The 19,887-nt window shown below is 40.5% G+C and overlaps 1 protein-coding gene across 2 annotated transcripts in view; it reads right to left on the reverse strand.

Annotated features, from left to right (window-relative positions):
• Window positions 1-347: 347 nt before the first annotated feature.
• The window catches only part of USP44 (ubiquitin specific peptidase 44), a 45,699-nt gene continuing 26,159 nt past the window's right edge, over window positions 348-19,887 (reverse strand). For both annotated transcript variants that reach the window (XM_072655615.1, XM_072655616.1), the window contains exons 3-6: window positions 8,567-8,765; window positions 7,135-7,243; window positions 3,527-3,732; window positions 348-2,521 (exon numbers count right to left, since the gene is read on the reverse strand). In XM_072655615.1, coding sequence (XP_072511716.1) covers window positions 2,334-2,521; window positions 3,527-3,732; window positions 7,135-7,243; window positions 8,567-8,765 — 702 coding nt within the window. In that variant the 3' untranslated portion in view covers window positions 348-2,333. The remainder of the gene's footprint in view (window positions 2,522-3,526; window positions 3,733-7,134; window positions 7,244-8,566; window positions 8,766-19,887) is intronic.

Here is a 19,887-nt window from a genome sequence, read left to right on the forward strand (position 1 = left end):
AGAGCTTATTTATGTATCCAGAAAAGAAAAATTACCTTCTTAGGACTAGTACAATTTGATTTTTTTCTCCCTCGAAGTTCAAAGATGTAACCACTTTGTGGTTACCAAACACTGAGGTCTCACTCCCAGCACAGAGGGGAATAAAGGCAGCTGCCCTTCAACAAGCTGACTGGGGAGGGGGTGGGCACCTTGAGGACAGATCCCCTTAGCAGGAAACACCTCCTGGATTGTAAGGAAGACCCTGCCAGGGAACAGATGCAGCCTTAGTGATTTGGCACAACACCACATTACAGCTCTTTCTGTCTGCCACCGTCATCTCCCCTTTATAAGCGACAAAAACGCAACACTTGACGATGCCCACATTCAGTTTTATTGAGGTATAATTATCTAACGGTTGAGGTAACAACTTGCATAGGTTTTATGAAATAAACAATTTCAAACCCTAGCATTCAGCTAATACTCAAGTTGTATTTTGGCACAAATCTTGTTTGTTCAGTGGTAAATTCTTACTGCAACAGAGTTGGCTTAAATATCACCACTGCCCCCAAATCCATTTCTGAATTTGAATTTTTCAGTGTTGTTTCTCCCCATTTGTGATTAATTTTTGAGAAATGCTGAAGGCATATAACATCATCTTAACAGTGTAGTGGTAGTGGTGGGGAGGGTATTTTGTCTTCCTCCTGTGCTTAAGGCTAGCACTCCCAAAAGAGAGCAACTGTATTGGATGTAAGGTTTAACACTAGGCTAGGTCACACTTTCCCATCATTCCTCAAGAGGCAGCAAAATCTTTTTGAAAGAAAAACATGGGGTATATTGATTTCAAGACAAAAGGAAGTTGGCCTAATAGGATTAAGTCTTTCATCCTTACTTGCTGATGAAAAGAGCCCCTCCCTCAAAGGGTAGTAAGGAAGGAAAGGTAAGCGCAGACTTAACTAGTTTAGGCCCCTTAAAACATTATTACCTTTTGAAAATGGAAACCGTTTAAAAGATATGGAACTTGCATCATATTAGGGCATATGCCATTTGGGTAGCTTCCCTACAATCCCCACTTCAGATGCCCAGGGCGAGGGAATAAACAATCCACTTCTTAGTCGTTAGGAAATATACAAAGTGCTCCAAGATAACTCACTGACTGCACATACATTTGGAATGGTGCCCCAAGCAACTCCCTCCCCCTTCAAAATTTCCCATTCTTAATTCATCTAAAAATACCCATAGAGCTTCCCTAGGAGATCTAACCTTGCCAAGCAAGAAATGGCTAGGACCTTGGAGACTTGCAGTTCAAACTCCTTAGGGTTTGTCTTTGTGATCTGGGCTCGATGGTCACTACTAATTCGCAGTTTCTGGTTGCAGGAAGAGTCTGCTTTATTGGAACTTGGACAGATTCATGTTGATAACAAATCATTCTGTACAAATAAGATACTAAGAAGTCCTACCCATCTTTGTGGCCATCCCTCTACTCTTCCCCATACCCACAATACTAAGCTCACTTTTAAATATACAAAGATTATAAGCTGCCTGTTTTCATTTGGACAAATTTTGAGGATGCCCAGTAAAGAATGATTTTTCCTTTGCTCCAGGATTTCAAAACAAAACATTCCCACATAGCCCGTCACTTTATTGGCTCTGTTTAGAATATTAAACAAAAAGGAGCTATTCTTAAAACAAGTTGTAAAAAAAAAAGTTCCCCACCCCCCTTGGGGGGGAGCCAACCACTAATTTATTTGTGGTAAGGGTTTAAATTTCCTTCAAGTGACTAAAGCCAAGAACAACCTGTTTTTTATCTCCCACAGTTGCACATGGCAGTGCTGAATAATATATACCTGGCCTAAAAAAAACCCCCCTTTTTTGGTAAAATGGTCTATCTTAATTACCTAAAAGAATTAGCCCTGTAGGAATAGCCTTTAAGAAGGCATGCAATAACAAATATACATAAAATGGTGTAACCAGAATTTTAGTGACAGTCTCATAAAAATCCATGATTTAAAAAAACAAAACAAAACATCAAGATAGAAAAGAATGAACACCAGTCCGAGGTAAACATTAAAAAATTTTTTAAAGACTCTTCTCTTTAAAAAACAAAAACAAAAACAAAAACCAGCTATGTAAGAAAACTCCAGGTACTTTAAAAAATGTTTAAAAGTTGCCTGTCAATATACAAGTGTTAATTTATACCAACTTTGTTTCTGTAAAAAGAACTCTTTGTCTCTCTAGATACAAAATATATAAACATAGTGTACACTGATTCACAAGAGAAAGTACAAAACAAACCCCCTACCTCAGCCGGATTCAAAGCATGGCCCCCAAGCCACCAGTCAGTCCCTGTCTTTGGATCAGCTCTGGGCACTCAGAGCAGGGCTGGCTTCTTCCCTGGCTGGCTGGGGGCTGGGAGCTGAGAGTTTATAATGTCCATCCTCCTGAGGAGCTCGCTGGGTATAAAACAGGATGTAAGCTTGGGCCTTACATACTTCTTCCAGAGTGCACATGTTAAGCTTGGAATCATTGCAGTGTACCCAGAATCCTAGAAAGTTAAGGACATAATTAAAACTGAGCTACCCAGAAAATCCAAAACAGCAATTTTATTTTTATTAGAATTTAATATTTTTTCTACAAAGAGGTTTTTCAGCATGACTAAACACTTGCTTCACTGACAATAAAATTTTAATGTTGCTTAAGAATATTCTCAAAATATTGAATAAACTTAGTATCCTAATATTTTATCTATCTTTAGTTAAAAATAATGTAGCACTGGTAATGAAACACTGATTAGAAGTGATTTTATCTCAACATTCTTGCTTTATTACACAAGATATGAGTCCTCTAATCAAAATCTATTCTTTGTTATTGATATAACTGAGATCACCAAGAGCAACTGGGCCAACTCTTAATAAATCAGGGCACTTTATGCATGATCTAGGGTCTTTTACCCAATGCCACTTGCTTTTTGGAAAAAACGGTAGAATGGACAAGTTCTAACTTCAAGAAAATGTTACAACTCCAGAGATTTCTGCTAGTAACTGACAAAGCTGGGGGATTAACTTTGCTGAGCAACTGATTCAAAGGAACTGGGCCAACTACTTAACCTTCTTCCCACCCTCCTTTCATCTAAGAAAGGGAATAATTCAACTAGCAAATGTCCAAATCCATTTGCTCCTTTATCTTTACTTGGCATTCCCATTTCTGGCTTTTCTTTATCCAATTTTATCTATTATTTAGAGTTACAATCTTGGGAAAATCTGAAATGCCAACGACCTGTGTGAATGACTACTACTTCAAAGGCAGGCTGTTTCTTCTGTAAAATAAAGGGGTGATTTGGATTTGATGGTCTAAGGTCCAGTGCAGTTCTAGCATTTATTCTAATTGTAAATTCTGATGCTATGTTCTACCTACCAAGGGTAACAGCATCAGAGGAGTAAGCCAAATTTAGCTTAGATGAGGGCTTATAGATGTGGATTTTATTTTACCAAATGCTTTCATCTATTCCCCAAACAAAGCTCTAATAAGAAAAACTATTCTCATTCCATACCTCCTTCAGAGTTGTAGCAGTATGCAGTATAGTGTCCTGAGCCAAATCCTTTCCCATGATGCATGACAACAGCAGACAAGTCATAGATGAAGCAGTCCGGTCTGAGGGACTTCAGAGACTCTCTGTAGCAATAGGGTTCCATGTTCAGAATTTCATCAAAACCAACGTGGACTCCTATTTTCTCTCTGTGATTTCGCCCTGACCATCTGGGGAAAAAATGAGAAAGAAAACACACTAAGTTTCTTGTCAAAGTCATACTACATAGAATAACTACCCCCATAAACGGTTTCATCAGTATCCTACAATTAAATCACTACAATATTAACCAAACAGAACTTCCTGGGGCCAATCAGTTCTTTGGGAAGATGGGTCACACAATGACTATCTAAAGTCATGGATATCAGGACTTTTATTTGAGGTCGCTGATACCAAGGATGTCCTCACTCCACAATTTTTCTTACTCTACATGGCACTGTTTTTGTTCATGTAAACCCTTTTAAATTATGTAAATTCAAAAATGTCTTTTCTGCTCTTTTCCATACCTTGTCTGATTACAAATTCTCCCCTTAATCAGAGAATCTACAAGGTGTGATATGCAGTACAGGGAATTGACATAAATACAGAAAACCAAAAGCTTTCTTCAATAAATCAGTGGTCAAGACAGGCACAATTTTCAAAAGGAACTGCATATTTTTATTATAAAACTGCCATATCAAAAAATACTCCAAATTACCAGTAAAAAAAAATACAAATAAGACAAGTGATATTTTCATTGGCCACTAAGGCAGAAATCATGTTGAAGGGAGGGAACTGAGAAAACATAGACACACTACTGCACTAAAGGTGCTGGGAAGCAATTATGCAAGAAAGATGAGTACAAACTCATTTGATCCACTCACTAATCATACTGCTATGTACATGCCTCAAAGAGACGAAAACACAGAAAAGGCTTAATCTGTACCAAAATGTTCACAGCAACAGAACACAGTGGGCGAACAGCTAAACCATTTATGGTATGGAAATGTAATTGAGTATTATTGCACCAAAAGCAATGGGGAGAATAAAGGAACTTGAAGAAAGGAGGAGGAAGTCTGAGAATGACCTCATGCGGAGAGAAGAAAGAACCAGGTGATGCTATAGTACTCCATGACCTAAAAAGTACATGAAAAACACCAACAAGGAGATGAACTCAGATTAAAGGCAACGAGCAATACTGGTTCCAGTGGAGAAAGGGATGCAAAGTATGGAAAGTTGTCGATCCTCTGTCTCTTTGTTGGTTGGTTTTACTTAACGGGAGAACGCTGGGAAATGTCAAGGATATTATAAAAAAAAAAAAAAAGGCTTCAATAAATTTCTTTCTAAAGAAAAGCCAGGTTAGCAGACAAGTTATCAGGCAAACTTCCCTCTGACCACTGAGAGGCAGCAAAGTCAAATGCTCTATCCCTTCCTCCAATCTGGGTGGGATGAGAAGACGGAGACTCATGCCTAGGGGCAGGCCTATTTCCTTTTCTATGAGTTTGGCTCTGTAGTCACCTGCTCAGTTAGAGAGGCTTGCCTGCTCAGTGTAACATCTCTTCTGTCCCAATGTACCTGATCTATGGGATGCAAGGCCTTACAGTTCCTCTGGGGAGACTGAATTTAAGCCATTACAAGATGCCACATACAGACTACAAACCTTTATTCTAATGTGACCTTAGATGGTCAGTTTGTATCTCTGGGCCTTACTTTCTTCATCTATAAACTGAGGAGGTAAAACTAGGTGACTTCTAAGGTCCCACAGGGTTCTAACCTCGCCTCCTCCTCATTTTAACTGGTTAAGAATTCAGAAGCATACTTATGTTGAGAAGACAAAGAGATTACACAAGCATACAGACATCTATCTCCTTTCTAACTTGCTAGTAAACGGTATCACAAAAGGAGCCTCTACATTATCCTAAGTCTTACGTGACTTGGATTAGCGTGGGAATGGCACTGCAAGAGTAGGGGGGTTTCTTGGGAAAGAACCATCAGAGCCTGAGTAAAGACAACAGATTTAGGGGCATAGGGAACTTTCACATCTCTTATGATACAGAAAATTCCTGAAGGTGGGAAACTGTAGTGACCTCCTCCAAGACCCTCTGCCTCAAGATCACAAAGTCAACTCCTAATGAACAGGATCAGTTATTCAAATGAGATCAAGTCAGGAGGACAATGACAGTTTCTCAGCATGAGTCACTAACTCATGGCTATAAATGGTGGGCTTAGTTGGCTAAATCACTTAACATATACTTCCTTTCGAGTGTGTTAGGATACAAGCAACAAAGTGTAAGAGGGCAAGGGAAACAAGTATCTACTAAGCACTTAGTGTGTGCCTGGCACTTTGCTCATTAATTATCTCATTTGATCCTCAACAGCCTGGAAGGCAGGTGCTCTGTGATCATCCCCATTCTTCAGTTTCCTCAACTTGCTGAGGGTCATACAAGTGGCCCTGTAAGTTCCTGAAGGCAGATCGGAACTCAGGTCCTTCCTGACTCCAAGCCCATCACTCCTGAGCACTGTGTTGCCCCTGGCTACATCTGCCTTCAAAACAACTTACAGTCTAGTTGGAAATGTTGCATACACAAATGAAACAATGAAAATAAGATACATATGATAAAAATGTCGAGCTGTGCAGCATATATAATCAAGTCTGATTGAGAAGGGGGAGAGAGATCAACGTGGGCTGCAGCTGCTGGAGAAAGCAACACTCACTCTGAAGGGTGGGCATTTGGATAAACGGGAAGGAAGGCTCAGAATGAGGAATGGGAATGGCATAGAGCTGGGGAGACACAGAAGCCTGATTTGACCAAGGCTGGAGAGACACAGCTGGGCTGGATTATTAGCTAAGTGTGAAAAACATTTGGGAAAAACACTCTGGCCCTAATGTTAAATCAAGGAGCTAAGATGTGCTCTATTAGCCACTAAAGAAGCCACTAAAGGTTTGAGCAGGGAAACCTGTTTAGAGATGACCACGTCAAGAACCAATTCTCCAAGAGCAAGGAGAATTTATCAGTGTGGACCAAGCACAGTAAATGGGCTGTTTACTTAATGAGCACGATGACACACATTAATTAGCTGGGTTAACCAATGGGTCAAATACCGACATCTGAGTGAAGAACCATAAACTAATAACTACAATCTGATTAACACAGATTATAACAAGCATTCAACCTCAACATGCCAATGACACTTCAGATCATTTGTGTTCAGTTCTTTTAAAAAGTGGTTTTGAATCTCCATACCTTTTCATTAAAGCAAACCTCTATTAAATATCTACTATGCAGAGAGGCCATGCATTACAAAAAAAGAGGTAGATTGAGAAAATTCTATTTTTACAGTATATTTGACTAAAAACCCCACAAACAGTCTTGTGAAGGTGCAGTATTTGTGGTGATTTTTTTTTTAACAAAAGCAGCTTTAAAGACAGTTCTGTGCCATCCCATGGCGAGACTAACCATGAAAGCTCTAAAACTAAGCACAGTTCAGTGAAAATTATCATGAAATGGATTAATTCTAAGAGATAAAGCTGATTACATTCAGTAAGTTAAAAACCAAAAATGTGCAGATAAAGAGCTATCTCTGATACAAACCTGAATCGTTTAAGGTGTAGTCTCAGAACCTGAGGCAGCCGACACACCATAAGCTGTTTCTGGGCCTCTGTGAGTATAACTGGTTTTGAAGAAAATTTCCTGCGCTTTGCTTTAATGGAGAAAGTATAATGAAACCCAATTTCAATTTCAGACTAAGATAAAGAAAAACTAATTCAATAAAGTTAGTAGTTTAAAAAATCTCATTAAACCTAATAATGTAGGAACTGAGCTAAAATTTAACTTTTTTACAACTGTTTAAAAAAAGACTTGTCTGAGCAAATGAACAGCACAAAGAGACTGTAGAGGAGGAGTCACTTACTCTACCTGTGAGAAATCAGTGTGAATGAGCTATCCTCCAAATTGAGAGCAACATGTTTCTAGAGCCTTGCCAATTTAAAATCATTCTGTATATTTAAGTCCATCACTAGGGCCTGGTAACTCTGGTATTCTTGAAATAAAACTTTCCTTCTGTAATTATGCTTTTTCAGTATGGTACAAAGCACTTTTTCCCTCTTGAGAGCTATCAATCTGGAGTCTTATCACCCTTCCAGTAACAGGTTCTAAGCTACTTGGGGGAGAAAAACAAGTCCCCAAACACAAATTTGCCATGAGCCCATGATTGATTCCTTTCTTTTTAGCATTAGACCATATGGGATTACTTTAAAAATGGGACCCAAAAATCAAATGACAATTAGAATATTTCTGTAGACAATAGCTGAAACTGTGTCTCAGAAAGATACAACTCATTAACAGGGGATTGGTGGTTAAGTATCCATCCCCTCCAAGTTAGTATCAAAATCCTTAGAATCATCTTTGAAAGACACAGAAATGAAACACTGTTTTCAGGGAAGAAACAGAAGCAACTCCAAGCCTCAACAGACTGTGCTGCTGGAGAGTGAAGAACACTGCCTGTTCCTTAACAGGAATACTTGATCTCATCCTTAGATGGGTCCTCATCATACCTAGACTCATCTGGCAGCAGCAGCAGGCAGTGATTCACCTCTGCAGTACATGCACTGGACAGCTCACTACTGGATCATACTCTTACGTGTACACACACACACGCACACGCACACACACATGCACACACGCACACACATACACACCCCTTATGTCATCACTGTCCTCTGACAACACACTGTTCCCCAACACCCTACTCATCCTCCCCAGTCTAAGCTCTCCATATTATCAATCTGAAGAGTTACAGGCTGGACATGGATGGTCAAAAGCAACAGTCGGGAATCACGCTAAGCCCCCAGAGGTCATCCTAGGACCTATGGATTACATAGGCATTGATTATCCCAGAAGACCATATTCCCTCAATAAAGACAATCCTTAGAGTAATTGGTGAAACTCTCCCCTTCTCCTTTGCAATATTGAAACCCTTTCAAGACACAAAACACAGCTAAAATTACATACTGTCTTTACTCACTGTTACACTGGTCACACACATAAATTTTTCCTTCTAAAGCTTCAGTTTCTGTGAACTTGGCCAACATTTCTGTAACCAAGCAGGGATGCTGGGCAGCCATTTCTTTTCCATTACAGTGGTATCTTTCTGGAAATTCCAGTGACAGGTCCCAGAAAGGTTCGACTGTATTTGATTTGTTATCACATGCAAGACATGTAACCTGTAAACACAAATATTAAGTTAGTCTCTCCAAGTATCCCAATGCCCTCTCCTGTTAGTAAAGGCAGCATCTCCATTAAAAGAAATATTTTTTGCTCTAAATCCTATTGATCAGACAAATGTAAATTAAAACAACTCTGAGGTACCACATCACACCTATCAAAGTGGCTAAAATGACAAACAAGGAAAATGTTAGATGGAGGGGATATGGGAAAACTGGGATACTTAAACACTGTTAGCAGAGTTGTGAACTGATCCAACCATACCGGAGAGCAGTTTGGAACTATGTCCAAAAGGTTATAAAACTGTATACCCTTTGATCCAGCTATACCACTGCTAGAAGACATTTTTAAAAAGGAGGAGGGAAGGGAAGGGCCTATTTGTACAAAAATATTTGTAGCAGCTCTTTTTGTGATGACTAAGAACTGGAAATCAAAGGGATGCCCATCAATTGAGGAATGAATCAATTGAGGAATCAATTGAGCTGTGGTATATGGTTGTAATAGAATATCATTGTGCTACAAGATATGACAAGCTGAATGACTTCAGAAAAACCTGGAAAGACTTACATGAACTGATGCTGAGTGAAGTGAACAGAACCTGGAGAATGTTGTACATAGTACTAACAATACTGTTTGATGAAAACCTGTGAATGACAGCTATTCTCAGCAATACAATGATCCAAGAAAATCCTAAAGGACTAATGATGAAGCATCTTATCTGCCTTCAGAGAAAGGACTGACATTGATTCAATACAGCCTGAAGCATTCGATTTTTTCAAATCATTTTTTTCTTTTACATAAATCTTCTTGTACAAAATGACTAATATGGAAACGTTTTACATAATTGCACAGGTATAACCTATATCTGATTACCTACTGTCTCAGGGAGCGGTGAGGAGAGAAAGGGAGGAAAGGGGAAGGAGAAGAAAGGAGAGAGGAATATAATTTGAAACTCAAAACTCTGAATAAATATTTTTTAAATTGGAAAAAAAAACGACTACTATTACAAAAAAAAATTTGTCCTGAAGAGGTTCATAGTGGGATATACCAAAAAAAGTAATGGACAAGTTTAATGAAGAAAAAACTCTCAATGCTTTTCTTCCCTTTAAAACACCTTCCTAAGCCTGAGAGTGGTGATAAGACAAGACCATTTTTATTACAAAAACATAAGAAGTTTTTGCACAAGGAAAATAACTGCAGATAAAATAAGAGAAATTTCTCTGGCAGGGAAAATATTTGTATCAAATTTCAAGGGATTCTAACATCTTAGCTATAGCAGAAATTCAGTTCCCAACCCTGCCATCTCAGGTCTCTACTCACACCGTATCACCACAACCTTGAAGATTCACTAGGTCAATGGCCTCTCTGCCAAGCACAGATCTGACCATGTCAGTCCCCACTCAAACTCCAGTGGCTCCCTATCCCCTTCAGGACAAGTACACACTCTTCTATTTACCTTTTAAAGTCCTTTGCAGTCTGGCCTTATCTCTATTTTCACCCTCCTGGCTGTCACTCAGAAGCACAGCCCAACTGGTTGTCTTCTGTTTTTCACAGAGGGCACACTTTACCTCCTATTTATGCTCCTTTGAAATGGTCATTCCCCCATGGTCAGAATTCACTCTTTCCTCATCTCAGCTCTGAGTTCCTATCTGTAAACACCACTACATGAAGGCTTTCTTCACCTACCCAACTACTCATGCTCAACTCCCTTGTATTCATATATTTTCTTTTTGTTCTCTTTATAATATCCCACACATTTATTTGAGAGGAGGGATTTAAATTACTCATTATATTTATCTCCAGTAGTTGCTTACTAAATGCTTGCTGACTGACCAAATCAACATACCTGTAAAGTCTAGAGCTATTTCCAACAGGCAAGTGGTTCTAAGATATGATAAGCTTTCAAAAGAACTGTAAAATAGCAACTTTTGCACCAAAATTAGCTCTAAATTTCTAACAAGTACAAGGGAAAAACAAATCTGAGCCATTACCTCAAACCCTACAAACTGCCAAAGATCTCAGAAAAATGGCCATCATCCTGATCTGAGGGGCTAGGAGAGAGACAGGTGTGTGAGTGCAGTGTTGGGGGTGTGACTGGGCCCCTACATCCTGGTAAACAAGAAGCTATTCTACTAGAACTCCATACCTAGTAACGCCACTTTGCCCAGGCTAAAATACTCAGAGCAACACTTTCTGTGATAGTCAATAACTGGAAACAAAATAGGCCCTCAGATACTGGAGATAAACAACAGAATGTTACTGTGCAGTAAGATGCTAAATGACGAATTCAGAGGAATGTGGTAGGCCTGTATAAACTGACACAAAGTGAAATCAGCAAAATAGAATATAAACAAAAGACAACTATAAAAGGAAGCCAAATTCTAAATAACTGAAACCAGCAATGGTCCAGGAGACACAATAGCATAATGACAAACCTCTGCCTTCAGGAAAGACACGAAGGTTCTTCCAAGGGCAGAACACACGGCATTCGAGGAAGGACAGTCACTGGACCAGTTGAGTTGTGGTTTCTTCATGTTTTAATTTGTTACAAGGAAGAGTTCAGAGCTGGGGGTGGGGGGCAGGGAATGTAGAGGAGAAGAAGCTTCTACCCAGAAAATAACTGTGCTGTAAGACAAGAGGAATTGATAAAATTTAAGAACTATAAAAAGCTTCTCTAAACCTGTCAGGTTCCTACTGCTATGAAAGGAGACAGCAGTTCAAAAGAACAATAAAATCTAGAATAAAGTATCAAGCTTCACTTAAATGAACTGGTAATTCATTAGCTGGTTACTAATCCCTTCATGTAGAGAACACTGCAAGGACTGAAGGGGAGTTTGAGCACAGAGCACAGAGTGCCCAGAGGAGGGGACATCAGGGGGGCTTCTTCTTGCCAACAAGGGGGAGGAGGGCGAAGGAAAAACATCTGGAGAGGGCTGAAGTCCCAACACAATGGAGATGAATGAGAACAGGGGGAAGAAGAATGTTCATCCTGAGCTGTCTATTAGAATTGAACCACACAGTCCTAAGCGAGAAGAGAGGATTAACTCATGTTTAGCCCTCATCAGACCACGACACCTGAAATATCCTGTTCGGTTCTAAGTAGCCCATTTTGGGGAGAACACTGATACCTGAAATATGTTTAGAAAAAGGATGCCTTGGATGATGAAGAGGCTCTCAAAACCATTCCATTCAGGCACTGGTGGAAGGAGCAGTTTAACCAGAAGAATGTTGTCATATGAAAGACTGATTAGACCTAGTTGGCGGCATGGGCCCAGAAGAGGTTACAGAGAGTTGTAATGAAAAGGAAAACCTTTCAACATAGCACACACACACTGGGCTGTATTGGAAATGTAGTGCCATTAGGTAGGAGAGGAGAGTTTTGAAAGCACAAGTTAAGGAATTCTATTTGGTAAGCAACAGAGCCTTGAAAGGATTCTGAGCAGGAGTGACAGAATGATCACGGACGCCTAGTAACAGGGCTCTGGATGGACAGGTAATACCTGACATGTGGAAGGGGGTGAGGTCAGCTCTTACAGACTAGCAGCAACAACAATGGCTTCTATTTTGGCAATACCAGTAGACAGGAGATCACATTAAGAGCAAAAACTGACAAAATTTGGCACTTAATTGCATCTGGATCTCTTTAACAAAGCCGACCAGGATGAAGAAGATAGAGGCAACACTAAAAATAAATCAAAAGGAAGACTCCATTTGTTTTGTTTTGAACAAATTGACTTTGAGTCAGCTAGAAATATAAGCTAGAAATGGTCAGATGAGATAAGCACAACAGAGATCTGGGAATCTGCAGCATCGCTCTGGAAGCTGTATGAGAGAAAGCAGTTTTGAAGAGTATCAAAGAAGGTTAAATTAACTTAAACAAGCACCCCTTTACTTTATGGGGCCAGGAAGAGGACAAATCACCAAAAGAGGATCAGAAGCCTTCCACCATCCTCTCATTCCCCTATAGGAAAATAACCTCTCAAAGAGCAATGAATGGTCAACAGTGCCAGGTTTTACAAAAGGATTGAGAAGACTGATCCAAGCATTCTGGAGAGCAATTTGAAACTATGCCCAAAGGGCAACCAAACTGTGTGTGCCTTTTCATCAAGCCACCACTGCTAGGTCTATATTCCAAAGAGATAAAAAAAAAAAAAAAAAGGACCCACATGTATAAAAATCTTTGTAGCAGCTCTTTTTGTGGTGGCAGAGAACTGGAAACTGAGGGGATGCCCAACAGTTGGAGAATGGCTAAACAGGTTCTGGTATATGATTGTGATGGCAGACTATTACTGTGCCATAAGAAATGATGAACAGGGTGATTTCTGAAAAACCTGGAAAATTGACATGAACTGATACTGAGTGAAGTGAGCAGAAGTAGGAGAACATTGTACACAGTAATAGCAACATTGCGCCATGACGAACTTGTTAGACTTAGCTCTCTTCAGCAATATAATGTTCTAAGGCAATTCCAAAAAATGGAAAATGCTATCCACATCGAGAGAAAGAACTATGGCATCTGAATGCAGATCAAAGCAGACTATGTCACTTTTTGTTTTTTTCATTATTTTTCCCTTTTGTTGTTTCCTCTTTCAGAACATGACTCGTGGAAATATGTTTAACACAGACTACTTGCCATCTTAGGGAGAAGAGAGGAAGAAATATTTGGAACTCATAATCTTATAAAAATGAATACTGAAAACTATGTATAATTGGAAAAAACAAAATGCTATTTAAAAAAAAAGACCTGAGAAGCCACCACTAAGCAATTTGGTAACCTCTGAGACAACAGTTACTAGCAGCTACTAGACAAGCCAACCTCTGCATTCCATCTGTAATTTAACAAAACAGAGACAGGTAAGCAGAATCACAGACTTAAAGCCAGGACTCCCAAGGGATCATCCAATTCATCATCCTCATGTTGTAAATGAGGAAACTGAGGACCCAAGAGAATTTTCCTGTACAGGTAGAAAGTGGCAGAGTCAGGCTTTGAGAACCTTGGTCCTTAACTCCAAATCCAGCATTCTTTCCAGTAGACATGCTGTGCTTTTGTACGATTAAATGAGAATATAGATAAAGGGGGTGTGTGTGCGTGCGTGTGATAATTTTTTTTTAGTGTACAGCAAGAGCAAGGGATAGCAGATGGATAACAGTCCATTAATGTTAAGAAATCTAGAGCAAGGCACTAGCAAGTTGGATGTGTTCCTTGTAGTAGATTTTCGGCATGAGTGCCACAGGATGGGCTGCCAAGATTGCTGGAGAAAATATCCTTATCTTTAAGGAGATCACAAATCCACCAGAGTATTAGAGCATTTGCTGTCATTTCCTCATCTTCAGATTTTCTTTGTTTATAAAAGTATAATTCACTAGTATGCCTTTATACTTTTTTAGTGTAAACATTTCTTAACGATATTTAGACCAAATTAGCACTCATTGTTCTGTCTCTGAAACCACACCTTTGTTTTTATTGGCCATAAAAAAGACTTGTATGTTACACAATGGAGCTCACAAATCTGTCCCAAATTTATCTCCCTTCTAAGTTACTTAAAGTGGGTTTTATTTTCTATAAAACTTATTAGACTTTTATACCACATTTCAAATAGAGTATATATTTTCTTATCTTTGCATTATTTATAGAGGTCATGGCACCAAACCTGAAGTAAACATCTTAAGGATCAGAAGAAACTTAACCCAAGATAAAAACCCATTCTGAATACACCTAAAGACCATCAAGATTGTGCTGAATTTTCCAAAGGCCCTACGTAAGCTAACACTATAAGATCCTCAGTATTTCTTTTTTATTTATTTTTATTTTTTTATTTTTAATTAAATTTATTTAACTTTTAACATTCATTTTCACAAAATTTTGGGTTACAAATTTTCTCCCCTTTTATCCCCTCCCCCCCCAAACACCAAGCTTTCTAATTACCCCTATGACCAATCTGCTCTCTCTTCTATCATCCCTCTCTGCCCTTGTCTCCATCTTCTCTTTTGTCCTGTAGGGCCAGATAGCTTTCTATACCCCTTTACCTGTATTTCTTATTTCCTAGTGGCAAGAACATTACTCGACAGTTGATCCTAACACTTTGAGTTCCAACTTCTTGACCTCCCTCCCTCTCCACCCCTTCCCTTTGGAAGGCAAGCAATTCAATATAGGCCAAATCTGTGTAGTTTTGCAAATGACTTCCATAATAGTTGTGTTGTATAGGACTAACTATATTTCCCTCCATCCTATCCTGTCCCCCATTACTTCTATTCTCTTTTGATCCTATCCCTCCCCATGAGTGTCGACCTCGAATTGCCTCTCCTCCCCATGCCCTCCCTTCTATCACCCCCCCCACCCTGCTTGTCCCCTTATCCCCCACTTTCCTGTATTGTGAGATAGGTTTTCCTACCAAAATGAGTGTGCATTTTATTCTTTCCTTTAGTGGAATGTGATGAGAGTAGACTTCATGTTTTTCTCTCACCTCCCCTCATTATCCCTCCACTAGTGAGTCTTTTGCTTGTCTCTTTTATGAGAGATAATTTGCTCCATTCAATTTCTCCCTTTCTCCTCCCAATATATTTCTCTCTCACTACTTGATTTCATTTTTTTTTTAAGATATGATCCCATCCTCTTCAATTCACTCTGTGCACTCTGTCTCCATGTATGTGTGCGTGTGTACTCCCACCCAGTACCAAGATACTGAAATGTTTCAAGAGTTACAAATATTGTCTTTCCATGTAGGAATGTAAACAGTTCAGCTTTAGTAAGTCCCTTATGACTTCTCTTTGCTGTTCACCTTTTCATGGTTCTCTTCATTCTTGTGTTTGAAAGTCAAATTTTCTATTCAGCTCTGGTCTTTTCATCAAGAATACTTGAAAATCCTCTATTTCATTGAAAGACCAATTTTTCCCCTGAAGTATTATACTCAGTTTTGCTGGGTAGGTGATTCTTGGTTTTACTCCTAGTTCCTTTGACTTCTGGAATATCCTATTCCATGCCCTTCGATCCCTTAATGTAGAGGCTGCTAGATCTTGTGTTATCCTGATTGTATTTCCACAATACTTGAATTGTTTCTTTCTAGCTGCTTGCAATATTTTCTCCTTGACCTGGGAACTCTGGAATTTGGCCACAATATTCCTAGGAGTTTCTCTTTTTTGGATCTCTTTCAGGCGGTGTTCTGTGGATTCCTTGAATATTTATTTTGCCCTCTGGTTCTAGAATCTCAGGGCAGTTTTCCTTGATAATTTCATGAAAGATGATGTCTAGGCTCTTCTTTTGATCATGGCTTTCAGGTAGTCCCATAATTTTTAAATTGTCTCTCCTGGATCTATTTTCCAGGTCTGTTGTTTTTCCAATGAGATATTTCACATTATCTTCCATTTTTCCATTCTTCTGTCTTTGTTCTGTGATTTCTTGATTTTGAAAAAAGTCGTTAGCCTCCATCCATGCCATTCCAATTTTGAAAGAACTATTTTCTTCAGTGAGCTTGTGAATCTCCTTTTCCATTTGGCTAATTCTGCTTTTGAAAGCATTCTTCTCCTCATTGGCTTTTTGAACCTCTTTTGCCAATTGAGTTAGGCTAGTTTTCAAGGTGTTAATTTCTTCAACATTTTTTTGGGTCTCCTTTAGCAGGGAGCTGATCTGCTTTTCATGCTTTTCTTTCATCTCTCTCATTTCTCTTCCCAGTTTTTCCTCCACCTCTCTAACTTGATTTTCAAAATTCTTTTTGAGCTCTTCCATGGCCTGAGCCCATTGGGTGGGCTGGGACACAGAAGCCTTGATTTCTGTGTCTTTGCCTGATGGTAAGCATTGTTCTTCCTCATCAGAAAGGAAGGGAGGAAATATCTGTTCTCCAAGAAAGTAGCCTTCTATAGTCTTATTTCTTTTCCCTTTTCTGGGCATTTTCCCAGCCAGTGACTTGACCTCTGAATATTCTCCTCACACCCACCTCGCCTCCTGATCCTCCCAGCCAAAGTTTGGGGTCTGAGATTCAAATGCTGCTTCCAGCCTTAGGGCTTTTGGCGGGGGTAGGGCTGCTATTCAGTATGAGATTATGGTCAGGTCAGGGCAGGGCCACCTCTCAGGCTCAGTTCCCTCAGGGGGTTTATGCACAGACCTTCCACAATGGATCCAGGCTCCCGCCCTCTTGGGGAGCCCCCATCTGCAGCCGCCTCTCAGCTTCTACCTCCCGGAGGGGCCTGAATTATGGGGGCACCCCACTCCCCTCTCGACCCACCAAAGAGACTCTCTCACCGACCCCCGTCACCTGTAGGTGGAGGGACTTGTGCGGCCGCTGGAGATCCCATCCCTGAAGCCTACTCGGATCTGTTTCTCTCAGTGCCTCGGCCGTGGCCGCGGCAGGTCTGGGCTGGGCTCCACGACTGCAGCGCGACGGACCTTTTGCGAGAGGTTTGCAGGTCCCTCTGTGGGTGGAGGGACCCGCGTGGCCGCTGGAGATCCTGTCCCTGAAGCCCGCTCGGATCTTTTCCTCTTGGTGCCGCAGCCGCGGCAGGGCTGCACTCAGCTCCCAGTCCCAGCGCCCAGTCCGCAGCGCGAAGGACCCCCCGCGAGAGGTTTGCAGGTCTCTCTGGAACAGAAATCTCCCTCGCTCCAATATTCCGTGGCCTCTGGGTACAGAATTCGCCGTGAGTTACTCCCCTGTAGCCGTTCTATGGGTTGTGGGTTCGGAGCTATGTGTATGTGCGTCTTTCTACTCCGCCATCTTGGCCTTGCCCCCCCAGTATTTATTCTTTAAGAGAAAAATGAAGCCTAAAATGGAAGAGATTGTGGGTATAATCCAAAATTATCTAAGCAGTGAAGGTGCCAGGTAATATGATTATCACTGCACCATTTTAATTCATTTTGGAGATGCCCATTTCTGAAGCCTTCCCCCTCACTCTGCTTCCCCCAAAATTTGGTGTTAATCAACTAATTATTTAAAACTATGCATCTTTGAACCAGGAAGTGAGTGAAGAAAACTTCACAGTTGCAACCCTAAATCCACTATCAGTATGGTGGTTCAGGCAGACAGAAGCAAACATGCCTCCCAAAGAAGGGCAGAAAGCTCTTCTGAGCCCAGGGAGTCAGAACAGCAAAGTGAGAGAGATTATTTATGTCTTTCTTACATCTACAATGGAAATATACACACTGGAAGCTAGGAAGTAAGAATTTTTATGTAGATTACAATTCATCCTGGTTTTTAGCAAAGTCCCAAGGAAACAAACAAAAAAACATGTGACCTTGAAAGAACATGTTATAAGCTTGTGGTTCACTTTTCCCCTTCTACCAAACTCATTTAAAATCAGCTAAAATAATGGCTGCCTTCTTCGCCTGTTTCCCCAACAGTGGGGGCTGGGATTTCTGCTCTCCTCAATTCTCATACTCCATATCCCACCCCTTCCCCAGACAGGGGCCCCCTCCCCATCCAGAGAGTACTTGATAGCATTTACTCTACTGTGATTTTGATTTCTGAGTCCTAGAGAAGTACTCTTTTTTTCCCAGTGATGCTTAACTGCACAAGGATGACTTTACAACACTAGCAGATGCAAACTGGTGATCCAAGCTGTAAACATTTTATTACTACTAATATTTTGTGGTACTGGTATTTACTTGAATGGTACAATGACATAATTTCTAGTTCTCCCTTGAAATTATTACAACAGATTCTGACCTATCAGAGTCCAGATGTAGAAATCCTACATTACATAAATCCTAAAAGGAGACAAAGCTATCCTTAGAGCATGATCAGCTCCAGCTCCCCCTGGTCACCTAAGGATATATGAAGTCCCAAGCATGTGGAGTCTGGGTCTGACTCCCTCTAATTTGGTGGATTTGTATCCTACTCTAATGACCCAATGCATCTCCATATGGAAACAAGGAGAGAATATAAAGCTACTTGTCTGTATCATTCCTGTACATCTTTGATGAGTTAAGGTAAAATAAACCTCCTTCTGTTATCTATTCGATAACTCTCAAGTGCCTGTTTTCATCCCAACATCAAACCTGAACCCAGTGCTCACTTCAGGGCCATCTCAGACACTGGTGTAGCTATGGCAGGTGGGGATGAGATGAGATGGCCTCACAGCTCATGGGTGAGCTAGAGAAAGAGTGCCACAAATAAAGGATGGCGGTGTTTGGATGGTGGAACGCTGAATTTGTACACAGGGGCAAGAGCCCTCTTGATCCAATATGTGACAAAAAAGCACACTCCCAACTCAAGCCAAAGGTGTCAGCTGCTGCAGCTGCTCAGAAGGTAAAAAAAGTGCCCAATATGGGATTCCCTGGTTGTTGATGATTCTATATAAGCTGGTCTGTCAACATAGCAGACTCAAAGTAAACTGGGCCATATTATGAGCAGCTAGCTTTCTTAATTCTCAGGGACCATGTAAGGAAAGCTAAAGGGAGCTAACAGAACTAGTGGCTTCAAAAGTGAAGCTCTTTTTCTTGATGGTGGTAATAGGCTCCGGCCAGGAGTCCACCCATGGTCTCTGACCCAGAGATCCCAGCTGCTGCCAGTTTCAGAACCACGAGAAAGAAGGAAAAGAGACCCTGGTATAGAGATCTGCAACTCTCACCTGATTAAGAAAGATCCAGGCTCATCCTCTCACTTACTGCTGCTGGAAAAAGGTGACTGCAGGTGCTGAGAGAACAAACCTTCTCCACCAAGGTATGAGGGTGGGTGCAAGAGAATTTCAAAGAAAACCAATGAGTTACTATGGCAAGGACTCTGGAGGGCCTAGTCAAACAGAATCAAGAATGAGCAGCTTCTGCAGCTGACTTATATGGACTGATGGGGGAGCTCTCTGAGGATGTACTTATACAAAGCCAGTTAAATTTATTAGCACCTCCTTGTCCCTTTTTTGGGGGGAGCAAGACTGAGCAGTGAGATAGAGCTCTGGAGTCAGGAAGATCTGAATACATATCCTCTCCCCCACCCATACCTCATTTAGTAGCTGTGTGACCCTAGGCAAGTCACTTTAACTGTGACTGCTTAAGAAGTTCATCTGTAACATGGGGACTGTAAGAGTGCTACCTCCCGGGATTGTTGTGAGAATGTACTTTGCAAACCATAAAGTACAACATAAGTTATGTCATTATATTACATATATGAGCAATATTAATATATAAATAACAATTAT

Source organism: Notamacropus eugenii, chromosome 3 (assembly GCF_028372415.1).
Source record: "Notamacropus eugenii isolate mMacEug1 chromosome 3, mMacEug1.pri_v2, whole genome shotgun sequence".
Classification (NCBI taxonomy): Eukaryota; Metazoa; Chordata; class Mammalia; order Diprotodontia; family Macropodidae; genus Notamacropus; species Notamacropus eugenii.